General features: G+C 41.6%; 1 protein-coding gene across 5 annotated transcripts in view; it reads right to left on the minus strand.

Annotated features, from left to right (window-relative positions):
• The window catches only part of DCLK1 (doublecortin like kinase 1), a 399,204-nt gene that overhangs the window by 92,251 nt on the left and 284,665 nt on the right, over positions 1 to 22,288 (minus strand). The window contains exon 7 of one of the 5 annotated variants that reach the window (XM_053305409.1): positions 10,238 to 13,394. The exons of the other annotated variants lie outside the window; for them this stretch is intronic. Coding sequence (XP_053161384.1) covers positions 13,338 to 13,394 — 57 coding nt within the window. The 3' untranslated portion in view covers positions 10,238 to 13,337. Of the gene's footprint in view, positions 1 to 10,237; positions 13,395 to 22,288 lie in introns of those variants that run through there. 5 annotated transcript variants of the gene reach the window in all.

Genomic DNA, 22,288 nt, shown 5'->3' on the forward strand with positions numbered 1-22,288 from the left:
CTGGACTTTATATTGTCCTGGACTAAGTATGTTTATTTGGATTAAGCTTTCCTGAGAACATTCTAGGCAAGTATAAGTCAGGGATAGGCAATGTGTTGCTCTCTAGATGTGGCTAAATTACAACTCCCATCATCCCCAGCTGTAATACATTGCGTCTGGGCATGATGGGAGTTGTAGTTCAGTAACATTTGGAGAGCCACACGTTACCTACCCCTGATCTAAGTAATCCAGTAACAAAATAAGCATACCACCACCATTGTCATGACCTTGTGACAAATTTTCTACATAGAAAGCATGTCTGTTCTGCAAATGCTTGTATGAATTATGTGCACACACATGCATTTTATGGCAGGTGCAAATATGTGCTGAGAAGCTACGATTGGCTTTGGTTTCCCAGCATGTGTACAAGCAACATCGAATGCACAAGCAGTGAAACTTGTGGAGGATCACATGTGAACTCTGTATACTTGTTATTTTCTACACTGAGGTGCTTTCCAAAAAAAAAAAAAAGGTGTTTTGCCATATTAGAAGCAAAGAAGGCCGTATCTTTCATTAGGGGCGGCTTTGGAGATTGCACAGAACCTCTGTTAATGCCAAGCTTTGCACAAGGTTCCTCAATGGGGGAGTACATGCTCCTCCCTTCCATCCCAGCATGAACATCTACTTCCTTTCTAGATTAGAGGAAACTAAGATTGGTCTCGATGTTAAAACTCACCAATCTCAGTTTATTCTAATCTATTTGTTTCAGAAAACCTGAGCTCTGAAACTCATTTGAACCTGCAACCAATTTCAGATTTTCCTAACCTAGAAAGTAAGTGTGGATGGGATGGGGGATGTGTGGATAGCAGCGGGAAGCGTGTGCTCCCGAAGCGAACGTATGTCACTTGGAGCTCAGTGTTAACCGAGGTTCCATGTGGCACCTGAAGCTACCACATGTGTCACCCATTACTGATCCAATAACATTCCAGCTTCAGATACCATCCACAGCCTTTATGTTAGGTTCTGGCTTTACAAATTATCTCTTCCTGTTGCCTGTTCCATGTTAGAACTAAAGAGCTACAAAATGTCAGAGTACTTCATGCAGACAGTGGAGATCTATCTGACACCCAAATTTCTCAGCAAGGCAGTTGTCTGAATCATACAATTTCTTTTTATTTTGAAATCACACTTTGTATTTATTGTGAAGGACACTAAAGAAAAAAAGGAGGGGGAAAGGGGGGGGAGATCAAAGAAACTCTGCTAACTTACAGCGAACGTATTGCAAGCCAGATCGTAAAACGTTTGCACCAGCTTATCTGCCTATGACACTGGTGTATGTCACTGTGTACCACCAACGTAACAGCATGTTATGTGACATTGTGCTGGCACAATTATTCATATAATTAATCCTAAATTGGAATGAGTCTTGAGATTGGATCGGTAGACAAAGAATTTATTTTATTTTATTTTTGGCCTATTTTGGTCTTCAAATTCTTTTGCCAGGCAAATTAGCTGAAGCTTGAAATGGCATGGTAGCCCCATGTTCCAAAGTTCTCTTTCCTGTTCCACGTACCATACTTCCTCTTGGTTTTACCTTCACATACAGACTGACAATCTTATCATTTCCTGGCTATCTCACAAAGGAATTGTTTCCCCTCATGTGACTCAGGCTAGCAACTGTTGATAACTAACTACTTTCTGGGCCAGTATGGACAATACATAGCCCAGCACATGAGATAAGGAAGGGGTCACACTGACAGCATGCCCACCACAACATTGGTAGACATCCTGATGCATCCCTTTATCACACGAGGGGACTGTAAATCTGAATTGCCCCTCTAGACTAACTTCAAATATGTTTAAATTGTTTGTTTGTTTGTTTGTTTAAAGATGTAATTTACCACCCAATCCACAGACTCAGGGCAGTGTACAAAGCAAGAACAGCATCCAAGATTTTTTTAAAAAAACAGCATCCAAGATTTTTATATTTTTTAAAAAAGGTTTTAGAGGGCAAATGCCTGGCAGAAAAGAAATGTCTTCAATAAAGTCTTAAAGGCTGAAAGGGAGGAGGCAGACCGAATCAGGGGTGGGGAGAGAATTCCAAAGTGAAGGGGCAGCAACAGAGAAAGCCCTTCCAGGGGCCCTAGTACAATGGACCTTTCTGAAACCAGGGACCGAAAGAGGGGCAACCTGAGAAGGTATCGAGGACGGGACAGGACTGGCTGGGAGAGGTGGTCCTGAAGGTAAACAGGTGCTAAGCCCTAAATGGGATTCAGTGTGACCCCTTCCTTATCATGGCTGCTTGACTGCATATTGTTCACATCAGTTCTCCCTTTTGCCATGAAATTAAGGGAACTGTCACCAGGTTCTGGATCTGGGCAGTGGCATCAATATAGTCCCATTCTGAGCACTCCACATCTTGAGGCCTCAGGTAATTACACCTCAAAAGGAGAAAACATACTACTTATCACAGCTGTTAAGCATAGGCCTACCTACTAACAAGGAATTCAACAATCACATTCATATGTTTACCTTTAAACAACACAGTCTTCTGATTCCAACAGCCATTACCACTTTATGAAAAGTAGCATTTCAGTCATCAAGCTTTGTACTGTTTCACTTTTTAAAATGACAGCTATGTACTAATTGCATTTATTCAATATGCTGTATCAATAGATGGCTGTGTTAATACCCACCAAGATCAGGCAGCTGCTGCTCATGGATGTAGCTGAGCCCTAAGAACCTAAGAACAGCCCTGCTGGATCTGGACCAAGGTCCATCTAGTCCAGCATCCTGTTTCACACAGTGGCCCACCAGATACCGCTGGAAGCCTACAGGCAGGAGTTGAGGGCATGTCCTCCCTCCTGCTGTTACTCCCCTGAAACTGGTACTCAGCTATCCTGCCTTTGAGGCTGGAGGTGGCCTATAGCCCTCTGACTAGTAGCCGTTGATAGACCTCTCCTCCATGAAGTTATCCAAACCCCTGTTAAAGCCATCGAGGTTGTTGGCTGTCACCACATCTCGTGGCAGAGAATTCCACAAGTTGATTATGCGTTGTGTGAAAAAGCCCTAATTATGAAAAAGCCCTGCCTGGTATCGGTCCCCTCTGATTGCTTCCCACTGGCAACATAGGGCAGGGAGCAGATCCCCAGGGAGCAGATCCCCCCCCCTAATTTTACTGAACCCTCTCCCACCTAATAACTGATATCTTTCCTTGAAGTGTGCATTTCCGCCCCCACCCCCACCCCAAGAAAGTTTTTCCTCAAGCTTTCCTCTTTCTGCATTCTTGACATGAGGCAGGGATAGAAAGCACCTAACAAACAGGATCCAGGAATCCTAGAGGGTTGCTTTTTTTGTTCTCGGACATCATGACACTGTATTCATTAATCCTTGCAACTCTCTAACGTCTTGTTGGACAATAATAGGGGCAGCTATTTTGTTACAAAAGTGATACAATGTGATGGGGGCTTGCCCAAAGCATAATATGCAATAGAGGATCCCTGTCCCCTACCCCCAAAATCCCTGGGAGATGACCCTGATACATTTTCTGTGGTTGAAGTAATGGGCAAGTATTAGTTATCTATATTTAAACAATGCCAGTTATGATGGGGAAGCGGAAGAGACTTACCTCAAGTTGTCAAATGTTAATGCAGGTGGGTGGAAAATCTACAGCTCCATGAGCCCACACAGGAAAGATAACAAGGACTACAAAATAGTGTCTTGCACTTGCAGAACATGTAGCAAAATGGCTGTCAATATTGACTTTTATTGTTATTACACCCACTTCGTAATGCATTTTAAAATAATAATAGACACCATAATCTATGTAGGCTAATTACATGGTGCTCGTGAAGTGATCCTCTGCTACAATAATTTGCAATACCACCACTGTAATGATTTATTTAAGTCACTTCTTTAAAAATTGGATTTCACATATTGTATTAGCAAGATTAATATTTTAGGAGATAAAGAATATATTTAACAATTCGAATAATATCTTACAGGGAGATAATCTGATGTGAATAAAACGTTAACATTTAAACAATGTTTTGTGGTAGGGAAGTTCAGCTGCAAAAATTCAAATAAGGCTACATCAGTTCCAAAGCCCTGAAATTCTTTTTATGTAACACAATGTGTAGGTGAGCCCATTAACAGCCTTCAGAAATGAGAAGCACTTAAGTGCGAAAAATAATATTTTTATTTTATAAGCCTTTCTTCCTCTAGGAGACAGAGGCTTTTGCATATAAAATAAACAAATATCAAATTAAAAAACAAAAGAAGATGTTCTCATCTCTGTTCATATTAAGAATCGGTACAATCATGGAGCAGATTTATAATTGAGAAACCTCAACTTTCAAAAAACACACTAATGGTTTACATCCTGATTTACGAAGGATCAGTGCAGCTGCACTGCATTCCAAACTAAAGCTGAGGCAGCACACACAAGGGGAAAAACAATATCCCCTTTCTTCCACAGCTGCCTGTGACACTTGAAAATCTGTTCCTGAAATTTCTGGGTAGTGCAGACAGATGTAGGGGTCTGCACGGAACTGGATGGTCTGGTCCGGTTTGAGTTTGAACTGGACCCAAACCAGACCGGGCCCGTTCAGTCTGGCACCCCCTCAACCCCCCTCCTCCTTCCAGTCTGGTCGGGGGAAGGGTTCACGCGCTTTATTTTTTAGTTAATTAAAAAAAAAACTTACCCCCTCTGGAGAGGGGTCTCAGTGGTGGGAGGGGCCCTCCGGAGGTTCCCACTCCCCCGCCAGCCTCCCATCTATCCAAAACCAGCCCATTCAGCCATTCTTCAGCTCGTTCGGGCCTCTCCTCCCAGCACAGTGGCCATTTTGGAGACCACCACGCCTGCAAATGGGCCTCCAAAATGGCCACCATACCGATGAGGGAAATGCCAAATAATGGCCAAACGGGCCAGTTTGGGATGAATGGGAAGTCAGCGGGTGGAGGGGGAACCACTGCAGATACTCCCCCACGGCCTCTGAACCCAGGGGTAAGTTTTTTTAAAAAAATAATTAAATTTTAAAAAGAAATCGCGAACCCCCCAAACTTAGGGGGGAGGTTGGTTGGTCCAGGGTCGGACTAAACAGAGGGTGGTTCAGTTCAACCCCAAACTGGTTCAACATCAAACATGTTCGACATTGAACCTATTTGCACATCCCTAGACAGCTGTGGCAGGAAAGAGAAAATGTCCCCCCACCCCCCAGGAATGCTTTCTATCAACTTCGGTTGATATGACAGCTGTCTCTGTTCCTTGAAGACCGTGATCTCAGAAATGTGGTGCACTCTGCTAACCTCTAGGCTTGACTACTCCAATGCACTCTACATGGGCCTGCCTTTATATGTAGTTCAGAAACTTCAGTTGGTTCAAAATGCAGCAGCTAGATTGGTCTCCGGGGTGTCTCGGAGAGACCATCATATGCCTGTTTTAAAGCAATTGCATTGGCCACCAATAGGTTTCCGGGCAAAATACAAAGTGCTGGTGATTACCTTTAAAGCTCTAAATGGCTTAGGACCGGGTTAGCTAGGAGAGAATCTTCTTCTGCATGATCCCCACAGCACATTGAGATCACTGAGAGAAGTCCGTCTCTGTATGCATCCAGCTCATCTAGCAGTCACTTAGGAGCGGGCCTTCTCTCTAGTCACCCCTAGGCTGTGGAATGCACTCCCTATAGACATAGGTTTAACATCTTTGCCAGCCTTCCAAAAAGCCCTTACGACACATTTTTTCAGGCAGACTTTTCGTAATCTCTGAATGTTTTAAATTTTCAAATTTTCTTTTTTCTTGTGTTATTTTTTGTGAAGCTAGAGCCTTTGGAGTCAGATGGTACATAAATTAAACAAAGAAACAAAGAAAGAAATATGCTGCCTCAGTCTTAGTCTGGAACACTGCTGCACTAAAGCTTTGCTAGTCAGTGCAGAGGCATTCACCTTTGTTCGTGGTTGACTAGCCAGGATGTTGCACACTTTGGCTGTTCTTAGGGCCAAACTAAATTTTATGTCAGTAATCACATGGTCCAAACCAGTGTTCCCTGTAACAGGGATTTCCAGATGTTGTTGACTACAACTCCCATAATCCCTAGTCAAAAGCTATTGCTGTTGGGGATGATGGGAGCTGTAGTCAACCACACCTGGGAATCCTTGTTATGGGGAACACTGGTCCCAGCTCTATGTTTGCTGAGATAATGGAGAATGTGGGGTTGGAACTTAAAAGGAGATGAGTGGAGTTCTCTTCTTATGGTGTTCTATCCTGCAAATACATGCATGGCTAGCTTATCTGCTGTCTGGTTCACTTCTGATTTAGGAACTGATTGGGGAAAAATCTTTTTGTAATGACTGAGGGATATACAGAAGAGAACTGACAGGTGGGAAAGGGATAAGCAAACACAAACACACACACACATACTCCCACCTGCCAATTCTCTGGCAACTACTTACCAGATCCACACATAGGAAATCTGTGTAGCCATTTAGTCAGAGTGCTAATTAGTCAGTATTTCACAAAGTGGGGTCCTCATAAAATATGGTCAACTTCTGATGCTCTTGTTTGGGTGCACCAAATGGGAATTTTCCCTTTTATTCTGTGATAAGCAATCTTACAAGTCCTGCCAAAAACTTCTCTTGAAATTCCACTAGTTTTCCTGTTCCTGTTCATTACATATTTTCTTGGTGTGTGTGTGTGTGGACTTAGTCATTATGAGTGAGCATAGGAAGGTGAGATAATGTTTAGAACTTTAAATCAGTTTCCATTTCACATCTACCATTTGTGTCACATACTCATTGTGGACAAGAATCCTGATACAGCTGAGCCCTGTACATTGGAGCCTGCACAGCTGTAGATCACATTAGTATTACTATAAAAAGAGAATTCCATACCAAAAAGCCTTCACGGAACCCAAAGCGCTTCATATAAATGACCTGTCTTAATTTTAATTCCGTCTGCACCATGTGAAATGTCATCACCTCTAAATAAATTTTAAGAAGGAGCTTTTGCTTAAGTTTCTGGCCACCTGGCTGTTTTTATGACACACCTACATTAAAAGAAAGTGGCTGCATAAAAGCAGGATCAGGTCTTTGGTGTAACTACTTCACATTCAGCTGAGGTTCATAACACAGATGGTCAACATACCACCATTTCTCTACTATGGGAAAGGGAAGATCAGTGCTATAGAATTTCAACCACATCTTACTGAATGATTTGTTCTGCAATTCCTCTGTAAAAGTTTAAAATGGGGAACTCCAATGGCATTTCTCAAATTCAAAGCTGAGGGGTATGTCAATGCATGCTTAAACCATACTTATTATTTCATTGTGAAATTTCATTTCGTTCTGCATATTTATTTTTATTTATTTAAAATATTTATACCCCATCCCTCCAGTACACTACTGCTCTGAGCAGCTTGGAAAAGAGAACCATTTATGATGGTTGTAAAGCAGAATGCCTCAGAATCTGGTTGATGTCTGTTTTATAGCTGCTTCCCTCATACACACAAGGAAATCTTATGTAGATTTAAGTAAAGATTTATTCAGCAACAATGCCATTTTCTCCTCCTCCCTTTCCCTTTCTGACTTCTCCCCACACAGGATCCCACCTGGGACAAATGTCCAAACAAACTGCAAAAAATTACTATATAGAAATCAACAATGTCTTTGTCAGATTTCTTCATAGGACACCCCCCCACACACACACACGCTTACCAAAATGAAGATTACCTTTGTCAAGACTTTAGAACATTTGTGCTTATGAGGCCTGTAAAGTCCTCTTACAACCTAGGTTTCCCTAGTGTGGTGAAACAAAAGGATCAGCTGCATAATGAGCTTTAGATATATACTGAACATTCAGATTTTTCAATGGTGCATTTGTGAAATACAAAATAGTAAAACGGGCATTCAGGTCAAAGTCTCGCATGATACTGAACTTCCCATTCTTTGAATGCCAGTTCCTAAATTATAATGTAGAGGCAATTCTAAATTACTCAGCATTTCACAAACATGCTGCTTGAAAATGCCAGCAGAGATGAACAATATTTTAAAGGGCCATTAGGCAATTTTGCCAGTGACTAGTATGTCCCAAGGAAGTACTTTGGTCAGTTTTCAGTTAACACAAGCAAAGGGCATTTCAGACTCTTGTAGGAAAGCCATTTTGCAGCAAAGTAGAGTTCATGTTAGCTGACAAAATTAAGGCACAATAAGGGCAGCAACTCAGTATAGTTAGGTAGGAAGATTGAGGGTGCATGATTAGAAATTTGCAATGTACAGGTATACCTCGTTATTTGCAGGGCTTTCGTTTCTTGCCTTCAGCCACAAGTAACAAAACTGCAAATAACTAACTATTGTGCCTATGGGAATTGGGGGAGGGGGAGTTTGAGTCCTGTGGCGGTGGTGGTGGGGGGAGTCCAAAAACAGTGAAAAACAGTGAAATTACTTGAAAGAAAGTGCCATACCATGCTCTGCAGGTCTCCATCTGTCCAGCACTGTCCCCAAAAAACCACCAGTTTGACCATTTTCCAAACTGTGGAAAATTTTCCATATTGTGGGGGAAAACCTTTTTTTCTCTCTCAACAGACGAGCCACAAAATGACTCCTTTACACAAAATGGTGGTCCAGCCACCTAGAAACTGTGGATACATGGGTATTAACCCTTTGTATACCCACATATGCCAAATTCAAGTGGCTATTTGTGGACCACAGATACGTGAAACTGCAGATAGCGGGACCATGTGTAGCGAGGTCCACTTGTACAGTAAAAAGTTTGTCACTTTTCCATGAAAGCAGAAATGTATTATTCCTTTCTTTAATTGGTTTTTACTCTTGTATGCTTGTATTTACTCTTGTATCCTAAGCAAGTTTATAGACATTATCTTACTGTTGTCACCTGGATTTCTAAAGCCCTGTGCCTTTAAAGTTGTACTACTCTGTTCTATAACATTTCCTTAACAATGGGTTGCAATAAGTTCCATTGAACTCAATACTACAAATTAGCTGGATGCATTTTTTTTCTTGTTTCAAACTTTAAAGCAGCTGTAGGCAACTGTTGGGTGGTGGGGAGGCTAAGTTAATATTTTCCCTATGCTGTTATCAAAATCTAAAGTATTTCCCCCTCATGAAACTGTTATTATGTCTGCAGTGCAAAAAATAATCCTTCCTGCCTTTTTTCATCTAGTAATAACTTCAGGAAGATCAAGGAAATGGTGCAGAGAAGAAGGGTGAAACTGTGCCCCTGCTCCCCAGCACTGCTGCTCTGAATTGGACCCCACAGTGGCTCTCCCACATCACATTTCTTTCAGACGATAAGCATTTTAAATGTCTGTAGATGATGACTAATGAGTTATAAAAAACCCTCGCATGTTCTTTGAGAGTCCCATTGGTTGGATTCCTATGAATGTTCCAAATGTTCATGATAAATGGATTAGCAACAGAATGCAAACATTCAAGTGGTTGTGAATATAGTGAAAGATCATTGAGGGTGAAAGAAAAACTTCCCATAAGGCATAGGGACAGGAAGACTGTGTGTTCTGAACTAGGGAGCAATCAAGTCAAAGGAATGGGGACTAATTTGTGTTAAAACCAACAAAATCTTTGGCTGCAAGTATCCAGAATATTTTTATTTTGACAGAACACTCAGCATGTTAATGAGCATGAAATCTTTCCCCCAGTTTTTCAGACCTTTCACACACACACACACACACACACACACACACACACACACACACTCATACCAACAGATTGAAACAGAAGAATCCGTTTCACTAGCAAGAAATTGAATATCATGTTGCTAACTTTTCTACTGGAAAAATGAGAAAGTGTGACTCAGCTTATCCTAAAGAAGCCTGGTTTTTATTTTCAAATGACATTTTCAAAACTCAGTTCTCTTAGATTTAACAGGCATGTTTTCCTAATATGTGACTTAGGGAAAGTGCTTCTAAAGGCAAATTGACAGGAGACTAGAACAACCTTTCGGAGCATACCAATTTGTCATTTCATACTTCAGGACTATTCCTTCTCACACACTCAAAAATGTCCAATGATGGCAAGGTAAATTTACCATCCAGGAATTCTATCTTCAACAGCATTTGCTCTCTTCCCTCAGCACCCACAATTTACATTTTTAAAAGACATACATTTTGATTTAGACCAACCCATTAAGATCTATGAATCCCATAGCTCAGTAACCAAAAATGTATTTGTTGTAGCAGATATTACATTTTGTCCAGTTTTCCCCATTTTCAAAAGAAGCTCACTGAAATAAGATTTTCCCATTTATTTATTACATAACTTACAGCTTAAAATCCAGAAAAGGCAATCAGTATGGCAAGTTCAAATGTGAAACACACATAATAACACACTGCATGATGGTACAAAATGAAGGCAGTTTAATTAAGTTATTAGAAAAAACAAAACTATTTTTATTGACTGCTACTTTAAATTGTTTTACACATCTTGCTAATCAACAGTTCTTTTGAAATGAACAGAGAAAAAACAAAACCAGAAAATATTTCCAAGAAAATGGTATAAGATCATAAATGTATGCCATTAACAAGTATTAACAAAACTGCAGTTTGCTTTAACTGAAAGAGATAAACCCAGTGAGTACAAGGGCAAACAACAATTATCCTTATGTTTTATGATACACACAGATGAGTATTTAAGGTATTCAGCATATAAGAATCTTCAGGAATTGTCTTCAGGAATAATTGGGAGGAAATGCAAATAGAAATGCACAAGCACACATGCAATACATGCAAAAGTCATGTATTTATAGTCATGTATTTAAGTCATGTATAGTCATGTATTTAGGTCATGTAAATACATGCAAAAGTCATGTATTTACACAGTGTGAGTGTGCGTGTAGTAAAAGGATTAACTTAAAGAACAAAATCCTGGCTTGCAAAGGGCTAGCTCACCTTACTAAACTCTACCATGCAATATATAACCAAGTATGCCACCATGCTGAGAAAGGTGACTGGGAAGCGGGTGCTAGCCATCTCTAGAACTGAAGTTGCCTGAAAAGTGCGTATCAATCACAGAACTCACTGCAGCTAATCATGTGTACTACATGGTTCAGACTAAGCTTTCATCGTGTAGTTAGATATTTGCATACATGCCCAACAGCATGAAGCGCATTTCAACAGAACAACATTAATTATTTTTCTTTTCCTCATATGATATTGGACCTAAAGGTGTTGAGCATGTCTGAAGAAGTAAATTTGCTTTAAATTTAATCTAAATTAATATTTATCTTTTATAAATTGCATCATACACACAAGAGCTGACATTCTGACTAATGAAGCATGGGTGCTCCCAACATTACTTCCATACTCCATGCTGGTTTCCACACTTTCTGAAGCGCAGGTGATCTGGCACAAAAAGACAAATAGTTTTTGGAGATCACCTGTGCTCCATAACTGCTCTGTTAGGTTCTAGAATGTGGGTGAGCTCCAAAAGGTATTTTTGTTCCCGCACAAGAGAGCCTCCACTTCAGAAAGCAGGGAGACCAGAGAACTGGCGCTGTGGGGACTCTGATGTTAAGAGTGCCCATGCTTTGTTAATCAGAATGTCAGCCAAGGCAGATTGATACTAATATCCTCCTCCGCATAATTGTTTAATAAGCTCATCATGCCATATCAAAGCAACACAAAAGGTCTGATACTATTAAAAAGTGGATCTTAACTTTTAGCTTCCCAGATGTTGCTTGGGGTCGCCAGAGTGCTGCTTCTCTTTAAGGGGCTTAAGAACATAATAGCAGCCCTGCTGGATCAGGCTCAAAGCCTATCTAGTCCAGCATCCTGTTTCCCATAGTGGCCTACCAGATGCCTCTGAGAAGCCCAGAGGTGAGGGTGTGCTCTCTCTCTCTTGCTGTTGCTCCCCTGCAATTGATATTGAGAAGCATCTTGCCTCTGATGCTCTGGAGGTGGCTAGTAGCCACTGATAGGCCTGTCCCCCATGAATTTGTCCAAGCCCCTTTTAAAGCCATCCAATTTAAAGCCCCTTTTAAAGCCATCCATCTCCACATTCCGTGGTAAAATCTAATGATTTCAGAGAAAGCATCTAGCTCATATTCCCAAAACAAAATAGCAGAAAACAAACAATTAATATATATGTATTAAACTAGCTGTTATTAAAATCTGCTTGAGGCACCCATCCACTGGGAACTTCTCCTGTGCAAGCTCTATTGCAATGAACAGGAGAATCACAAGTGGACTCTTGCACTATTCATATTTACTTCAGTGAGGCTGACATCAAAGAAATTTCATCTGGATTCTGTCTTCTTGTACATCTTAATATACAAACATTAGCTTAACACATGCATACAGGATTGTACTTTAAACGAGTTGCATATGTTCATTTTGCACAAGATCACCAGACCAGGAAAATGATAGCAACTGAGAAATGGTGTTGAAGTATTTAATGCTAATATGACTATGGAGATTTCCACAGTTTAATACAGTTGAGTGGAGAAAATGGCTGGGCTCGATTTTGTTGGGTATGTCCCTGAAAAACATGACCTCATATTTACATTAAATGCACGCGCACACACAAACACCCCAAAAAAATCAGAAGGGGGAAAAATTCCTAGAGAAAAAGTTGGCTTTGAAAAGTGCTACTAAGAAATAATCAGATAAGATTTAAGTGCTCTAAGAAATAATCAGATAAGATTTAGTCATTCCCCCCCTCCCTGTGGAATATAATTCCCCCCCCCAAATGCACCCCAAAATCTTTAGCAGGAACACTTTTCTAGAGCGACCAATGCTCAGCAAAGGGAGGAGCAGAATAGCAGTATGTGTGTGAACCGGCAATTCTTTTCTGACCAGCTTTATGAACAAACACTTGACCAGCCAAAAAATTTGCAAGTGTCTTTTCCAACAAATAAATATTTTTGTGTAAAGCAGTAGAAAAGATATGATGGATACTTGGGAAAGGGGTAGGGTCGGGCCCTCCAGCTGCTGTTGGGCTACAGCTCCCATAATCCTTGGCTACTGGCACTTGTTTGGGGCTTATGGGAGTTGTAGTCCAACAACACTATACAGCCTCAAGTTGGCCATTCCTGAAATAGCCCTTTTTTGCATTCTGTTTATATCTCATCCAACTGAGTGTCTCAAAATATGTGTACAGTGTCTTCCTTTTTTGAAGCATGTCCTAACCAAAATCCCTTATATATCAAGGGGCAAAAATCACATCAAGCCAGTATAGTTAACATATATGAACAGACATAGATGTTTTAATATTTAACTATATAAAAGCCTTCAATGTAATTTACTAATTTCAGTTAGTAACTAGCTACATTCTCAGGAAGTGTTAAACTTCACCTAATCACAAACCATTAAGCAATGTTCCGTTTTTTCTTTTTACAAAGAGTCTCCTACTGAATCCAAATCATCCGAAGAGAGTGCACGATACAGGTCCTGTAAGATGAAGTGCAGTATAGATTTGTTTATTGTGTTTGATTTCTTGCACTGCCACTTGCTCTTAAATTCTTAAACTAAGGCCAGGTCAGAAGACACCCCTCCCGCCCCCCAGTTTTCATTCAAACTAGAGCAACGCTTCCTACACAGCTGGACTTTTTCAGTCAAATATTGATCATGCTGTTTGTCTTGCTGTTATTGCTGTTGTTTTTCTTTGGGCTATCATTTTACTCCTTGAGGATTTAAACAATGTATACATTTTAAAGGTTCCTTTGAAACATGGCAGTATTCAGAGGATTAGATAATGCCATGCCTTTACATTTCTATTCTTTGTTTCTTCCCTCATTACATGCGGGAATGGAAGTACTTTGGTAGATGACAGTTTGGGGGGGGGAGAAAGCTTTTTAGTCACTGCACTCTTACTGATGGTAGCCAAGCAACCAGTTCATATCAGCAGAGAGAGAGAGAGAAAGGGCATGCGCAAAAGGGTGCCTGCCCGTGTGTTAAGACTGTGCAGTACCATTCGTCTTCCACACCTACTGCTGGCCTCCCCTGACTGATCAAAAAGCTCACAAAAGCCAGAGGTGTGGGAGGATAATAGGTGGCCTCATTCAATCTAAACAGCACAACACATGTCTCTGAGATATGAGGTACAGAAAACTAAAGAGAGGATGTTCAGGAAGAAAAGGGTTTCTAGAGTGATAACAGCATTGCTTCAAGGTGAATTACATGGAGGCGTTTGTTTAGAGGGAATGAAGTTAATATGGCTTCCCATGCTTCCCATACAACATGGTAATTCATTTCAACAGCTTTGATATCAAACATCTGACTCCTCTAATATTGGCACAATGTTCCAATGACACATTGGAAAGGGCACAAAAGAGGACTCTGCCGGAAAAATTAAGAAATGAGGAAAAACTCAATACAAAGCGTGTATTACTGCATCAGAACACAAGAACCCTGCTGGATCAAAGGAAAGGTCCACCTAGTTCAACATACTGAACTGTTCCAACTGTGGGTAGCCAGATATCCCAATTAGTCTACCAGCAGGCAAAATGAACTCTGTGTGGCAGCTCTATGCTGTTAGCTCTATGCTACCAAAACCATCAACAAAACAAACCTACTCAGAGGCACAGCTACAAGTGGGAGTGGGGGGGGGGTTAAACAAATGTCCATGGACCCCAGAGAGCCGGGACCCATTAGCTGGATGACAACCTTTTCTTTTATCTCCCCCTCACACCTCTCTGAAGAAGGCAGCAGGAGGGCAGGGACCCATCTTCACTTTTTTACCCAGGGCCCATTCCAACCTTGCTACATCCACAGAACATTAAAAGCTGCCTTATACCAAGCCAGACCATTGTTCCATCTAGCTCAGTACTGGCTACACAGACTGGCAGCAGTGGCTTCTCCAAGGTGGCAGGGAGGAGTCTCTCTCAGCCTTTTCTTGGAGATGTCAAGGAGGGAACTTGGAATGTTCTGCATGCAAACATGCGGGTGTTCTTCCCAGAGAGTTCACTATGGGGAATCTTACAGTGCTTATAGATGTTGTCTTCCATTCAAATGCAAACTAGGGCAGACCCTGCTTAGCCAAGGGGACAATTCATGTTTTCTACCACAAGACCAGCTCTCCTCCCACCAGCTCATCTCCCCAGAATCATGGCAGCATTTGATAATTATCAGGCCTGATTCTGACTTTGATAGGGATATAATAAAAGAAGGAATGATTAAACCCACTTATGTTTGTATCACCTCCCTTGCCCATTATATTATTTGATTATTTTTTTTAACTTAGTCTAAATTACTCCTTAGGTCAAACAATGATGTTTCAACTAGGATTCCGAACGTTTTGGTAGAAATTGGGAAAGGAAACTAAAGTGGGAAGGAAGTAATGTAGGAGTCTATTAAAAGTAATGTTGTTCACTACAACTCCTAGCATCCCCAGCTGCAATGGCCTTTGGCTGGGGATTATGGGAGTTGTAGTCAACAACGTCTGGAAATTCCTGTTAGAGGGAACACTTATCCTAAGTGGAGGGAGAAATGTGCATCCAAGCTAAGCTATGGATCCCTCTTTGGGCTGGCTCAGCCACCGACACCCTATATAAATGGAGTCTCTCCACCTCCATATTCCACTCTGATGACATGGACCAGCGGAAATGCTGCTCCTTCCTCTGCTGCTGAAATAATAAAAGAACCTTTGGACTGTGAAAGAAGAGTCCATGTCACTGTTTTCCCCAACTTCAGCAACAATGGATCCTCAACAAGGGCACAGCTTTCTCATGTTTAGTAGCACACAAGGCATGGCACTGTTGTGGCTCACTGTCATAGCAATGCAAGGACTGAAGTCTAATCGCCTGCAATGCCTTAACAAATTTTAGGGCACACAATTTGACAGGAAAGCTGGCCCTGCCAGAAACTGTACAAGACCCTAGATTTCTGTACTGTAGCATTGGCCTGTCTAGCTCAGTGCTGTCTGACTATACTAACTAACAGCAGCAGTGCTCTGGGATTTATGGCTGGGGTGATTCCCAGCCCTATCTGGAGGTACCATGGATATCATGCTGATTACAAGTTTGCTTGTATGTTTCTGTGAATTCCTGTCCAGTCTCCAGTATGTGGTACAGGCACACAGTTATCTGATAGTCCAATCTAAGACTTCCACTCTGTGCTTAGTCGGAAAAACAAAACCCTCTTCAGAGGAGAGCAGTCTACTATCAATGCATGCGGGTGGGGGGAGAGGAATTATGCCCACTGACCCTGCCCCCTTGTATTGATCATGTATTCATCTTCTTCTGAACAGAATCTACATGCATACAAGCTGTCTGCACAGACAGCTAGTGGCCTCTACCACAGGCTCTGATCAGACCTAAACAATCTTAGAGATAAATGGTCAGGTCCGTTAGGCACAATGCCACTTCACCCTTCATATCATGTATTCTGAATTGCCATCTGAAGAGGGCTAGAAACATGTGCTAAGTTCAAGCTTTCCCTTGCCTCTGTCCTGGGTTATTCAATCCCTACCCACCTCCTTCCCTGTCTTTCCTCCCACCCATTTAAAGTCCAGCTGTTGGTAACCAGAGCTTTTGAAAACCACCTCCTTGAGAATACTGTCAAATGCTGTCATTGGCTACATTAATTTTTTTAAATATTTGCATCATTAATTATTTTGACTTGCAATTAAGCTAGAACGTTTTAAGTACTAGAGGGTTAAAAGCCTGCTACTAACCCTTGCCAGGAGAGGCTGACCCCATAGAAACTGTTGCCAACCAGTGCGTGAGGTCATTCACCTGATCAAAAACTGTGTTCAACTCAGGTTTGGGAGCTGTGCGTGCTCTCAATTTTTGGTTGTGTGGAAACACGGTTAGCGGACAACCTGGGTAGAAGTGATTGTGTGGAAGCAAGGTAAGAGGAAAAGCTACCCTGGGTTGAACACAGTTTTTGATTGTGTGAATGACCTCAGTGTGTCTCAGGAGAATCAAACAACTGATTGAAGTAGAAGAATTGAAGAAAATATATTGAAGTGAAAGAATTTTCTCCAGTATTTTAGTTAGTGACTTCTACCATGCCCAATTATCATTTATAAAAACAGAACAATGGTTTTGTAAAGATAGAAGCAGATTATTTTTACTACACCTTTAATGTACACAATGCTTTACAGACTAACAACGAAAAGACAGGCCCCAGCCCTGAGGAGCTTACAATCTAAAAATTTACATAGGGGAGGTAACCGTGGAAGGGGGAAAAACTGGAGAAAAGAAACGAGGTATGGAGGGTAAGAAAGTTTGTTAAATTACTCTTAAGCTTAGTTTCAGTGGGGGGTGAAGAATATAGGGTGCGCCAGGAGGGGAGGGGGGCAGTGTCACATACATGTCCTGAAAGATCCAGATTTATGTCTGCCCATTTGCCCAGTGATGGCAGTAGCTTACTGAATCCTAAAGTTCTACCCAGGGCTGGCTCCAGGTTCAGGGGGCCCTTAGTCAAGTGCCTTGGCAGAAGTTTCCAAGTCCTAGTGGGGATTTACCCAGACATCTTGCTGGTAGCAATCCAGAGCACTTTGCGGTAGTCACACTAGTGACCATTTAAAAAAACAACAATGCAATGTGCTCATCCCACTGCAGTAACAAGACGGACACATTACCGTAGTTATTTTTTAAAATGGCAGCCATTGCAAAGAGCTCTGGACCATAGCTGCTGTTTCACTAACCATATAAGCCCACAAAACGGTTTCTGATGAGACATATCTTGGCTATGGGATAGCAGAGGCCCAGAGTGCTTCACGGCATCTGTGCTGGTGGCTATCCTTTTTGTTGCTGCTGCTGCATGACTGTGAAGCCACAATATGATGGCCGCTTTGCACTGTGGTTTTTGTTGATGTTGCTGTCTTTAAAAGAGTGCAGCTTGCAGCATAGCCACTGTGAAATGTTCCAGACTGCTGCCACCCCCTTCACCAATTAGTTAAGCCCCAACTGGCAGAAGTGGCAGCAGTGACATTCTAGGTGCCTTCCCCATCCATGGGCTTTCTTTAGAGTCCACCACAACACTGCAGGGACTTCCAAAGGAAGTCCATGTATAGATTAGGGCAGTGGTTCCCAACCTTGGGGCCTCCCAATGTTGCTGAACTACAACTCCCATCACCAGTTACAATCGCTGAGGATGATGGGAGTTGTAGTTCAGCAACATCTGGAGGCCCCCAAGTTCAGAACCACTAGATTAGGGTGTGTGTGTCTGCAACAGACGACAAAACAATTCACTCCATGGTCATCCCTTCCCATCCTCCTCATCTGCAAATGGGAACTTCCCTCCAGAGGCTCCTAAAGTAATCACTGAGACATCTAGGAGAAAGTTTTTATTTGTAGATGGGGGTGGCAGGAGAGGGCAGCAACAAAATGACTCTCTTGACTGAGAAAGATGCTCTATTGCCTGAAGTGAGCACTGGTCATGGCCTTTTGATAGCCCTAGGCCCCCGCCCCCTGTTCAACCCCTGATGTTGGCCCTACTACACACCATATCTTGAAGTTGGGAGGGCTGATTAATAACTGGAAATTTATTTTTCCCCTTTTTAAAGCATGATATAGGGACATTCATTCATTAATTTATTACATTTATATCCTGCTCTTCCTACAAGGAGCCCAGAGTGGTGTACTACATACCTGAGTTTCTCCTCACAACAACCCTGTGAAGTAGGTTAGGCTGAGAGAGAAGTAGCTGGCCCAGAGTCACCCAGCAAGTCTCATGGCTGAATGGGGATTTGAACTCGGGTCTCCCCGGTCCTAATCCAGCACTCTAACCACTATACCACACTGGCTCTCCTCTAGTCTCCTAAAGGACATGACACTATAGAAAAATGTTCATATGCACTGGGGTGGTGCTTATGTTATAGGAGATGGCTGCAGCCATTCTGGCTATTATGACTTCACTTTTTTCAACCCCCACTTCTTTCTAATTTACACAAGTGTTTCTCTACGCAGTCATGTGCTCATGAATATAATTGCATGGAGAAAGAAAAAGATTGTTCACCATTTGTGAACTAGTCCAAAGATACTTTACAGAAGGAGAGGCAGTTGATTCTATTCCTTGTTTCCAGCAAAGAATTGTGAATCAATTCTCATTTTAATTTTATAGTGACAGTACCTTCTGTCTTCTCTGCAGGGACCCATGAAGAGGACCAATGTATTGAAGGAGTAGGTCCAAAAGGAATGATATGATATATTATATGATATATATGCCATTTACCTTATAATCATGACAACATTCAGTAGACACTGCTAGAAAAGCTAGAAGGTGACAGGAGGCCAGTTCCCTGACTGAAAAGCCACAATTAATTTCAGACATTCAAGTCTGCAAGAATACATTTCCAGGTCATATTCTCTTGACTGTGTGTTGCTGCCTGCTTCTCTTGGTGGTATGAACTGTACAAGACCACATCAGCAAAGACAACCCATTTGAAAGCATTCATTAACCTCGGACATGGCTTTCTACTCCTGTCTTTCAGGTAGTCAGCTGCACCTCCAGTTTTTTGGTACCACCTGCTTTATACTCTGTCTAAACAGGAGGTCCTCATCCCTTTTACAACTGTCTCATGTCCTACACTCTTGTGCACATTTAGCCATTGGCTTCGTTTGAGACATTAGATCAGGGTGGCACATATTCCATATGAGCCTAGGAAATATTATCCCTCTTACCTAGAAACCACCAAACTATGCGTTCATATGACTGTGATCCACATATGGGGCATAAGAAGGCATCAAGAAATGTTGGGTCTGTTCACCAGCCAGATAGAAATTATTTACTCATCAAGCTATACTGGTACATTACTTGTCAGGATTTTTTTCCACTCATCAGGCATCTTTCACTTGTCATGGACAAGTAGACTAGTGGATTTCTTGAGCCCTGGGAAAGATTTGTACAGCACACAAAGTACTGCAGCTATGCATATGTGGAAGCTGGTGTGAACATGACCCAACCTTTCCCCCAGGTGCTCAAAAACTGTCTAGTCCCAAGTTGTCTCTCCTCCAGGCACTGACCAGACCTAGAGCTGCTTAGCTACATTATATTCCTTCAGACAACACCCTGGATTGAATTAGTTTAGCCAGAACACAGAGAAAATATGGGTCTAAGTAGATTAGTAAATAGTAGAGACATGAGTGTGCTGCTTAAGGAAGGTTTATTAGAATGTGTAGCACAGGCAGTTCTTCCAGCTAATATAATCTGATGCACTTAATCACTGAAATATGTATCTCTTTGACTTGCCTTATAATAATCAATAGAACCAAGCATGGTGAAAAGCATAGTGAAATTTATTAAAAGCAAAGAAAAAGTAGTACCATTGTTTCTGAGAGGTTGATGGTTGTGCTGTTTCTTTGTCAAGAGGAATTGCATAAGGAACCACAGAGATTCTTCCAATTTGCATTCAGTTCAGATGATAATCTAAATCAGGGTTGCACAACTTCAGCCCTCTAGTTGTTGCTGGAGGATTACAACTCCCATAACTGCCTGGCCAACAGTCAGGGAGTTGTAATCCAACAACAGCTGGAGACCAAAGCTGTGCACTCCTGATCTAAATCATGGCTTGGATGATAACAAACAAGCAACAGAAAACCTCAGGTTCATATGCTCCCCTCTCCCCTTGGGCCCAGGATAAGAAATTTAAAGTTTCATTTTTGTACAATTTCCCATTATATCCAAACTTGGCAAACTGTGGTTTATGCTAAATGTGGTTTATGCTAATAGTGGTTAGTCAGCAAACTAGTAGCTGAAATGAGTTTGAACCTGATTTGTTTAAACCTATTACAACAGGAAGTGGAGGTTTAGTCACAACCAAAAATGGAAGTTTTCAGTCTCCTCCCATGTTGTGTGAAAGAAACAAAATAGAGTGCAAGAGCCTGAGACTCACAGTCACTTGTTCATTTTTACCTATGCTCTTGCTAAAATGATCATCTGAACTGGATCAGGGTGTACTGTACTCTTAATTTTAAACTACTTTTCCTGGACTGAATATATCACATGTTGTATTGCACTTCAGCAATACAATACTGCACATTTTGTATCGCACTTTGGCAACATTCAGACTATTTAGTCATAACTAAGCGTGATTGAAGTAAATGAGACAACTTAGTCATGATTAACTTTAGTCCCATTAATTTCAATGGGAAGTAGGCATGACTTAGGCTGGACGTTACCCACGACACCATTTTCCCTTTCTTTTGGATTTAGGAAATGACAGTAGGGATGTGGACAAATCATGATTCAGAGAACAGATCGGAAACCTTTAAGAGTGAGGAGAGCAAGTGCAGACATCCTTCTCCACGACTCCATGCATGTCGCTGCCACGTGAGGGGTGTGCTGCTGCAGCAGGAAGCTTCGTGGAGCAGCAGAGGAGAAGGTATGGACCTGCTCTCCTAACTTTTAAAGGTGCCTGTTCTGTTCTTTGAATCTATGCATTAACTGCAATTCATACACATCCCTAATATACAGCAGCTTTTGCCAATTTAATATGGAATGAAACCCAACGTTTGTTTCCAGTGATAAGATGCTTAGAAATAAAATATTTAAAACACAGTGTAGTAAAACAAAGAAATAACTGATTTTGAGAGAAATATTTCTTTCAAGAATGCCAGATGTGGTAAATTGTTGTTGTTGAGTTTATACAACACCTTCCTAAGAAGAACACTTTGCAGCTTCTCTCTTTTGACCCACTGGAGCAGTGTTTTTCAAACTTTGTTCCAGAGAACCCTGTAATTCCTTGGAAGCTTACTGAGATTTCTCAGTAAGATAGTGAAAGAATGGCAACCAAAGTTCCCTGAAAGACAGCTTGTCCTTCATTATCCTTCGGTGTGTAGTCATTGTTAGGTGTTTTCTGTTAGAGAGCTTGGAAGGGAGATTTCTTTATCTACATCAGCTGCAGTGGAAGTGCACAGATAAGGAGAGCACTGCTAATTAACATTGTCTGGAGACATGGAATTAAAGTTCTAAATAAAGTAGTTTATTTAGGAAATCCATCAGGGAGATAAGGCCTACAAGCCTCATTGCTAGCTACATACAGGAAGCAGGGAAGGGAGAAGAAGGAAATCTCTTTCTCTCCAGATGAGAGAATAAAACCTGAGACAAGCAATCTAACAAAAGGAGCAGTAAAGTAGAGAGAGTGTAGTCAGAGAGGGGATTCCCTTGCTCTACCCCTAGTGTCCCTAAAGGTCAATAGGGTTGTTGGTGCTAAGAGTCAATGACAGCAGGAGCTGCATCTCCAACACCCCTTATCATCTCATGCACCAATCCTTGACTCCCAACTTCTCTTGAAGAATCTGGAACAGGTCTCTTTAGAGTGGCTTGGTCAGCCCATCTGCTACCATGTCTTGAATTGGGCAGTACTTCAGCTTAACTAGCCCATTCTCTTGTTCCTC

The sequence above is a fragment of the Hemicordylus capensis genome, chromosome 3 (assembly GCF_027244095.1).
Source record: "Hemicordylus capensis ecotype Gifberg chromosome 3, rHemCap1.1.pri, whole genome shotgun sequence".
Classification (NCBI taxonomy): domain Eukaryota; kingdom Metazoa; phylum Chordata; class Lepidosauria; order Squamata; family Cordylidae; genus Hemicordylus; species Hemicordylus capensis.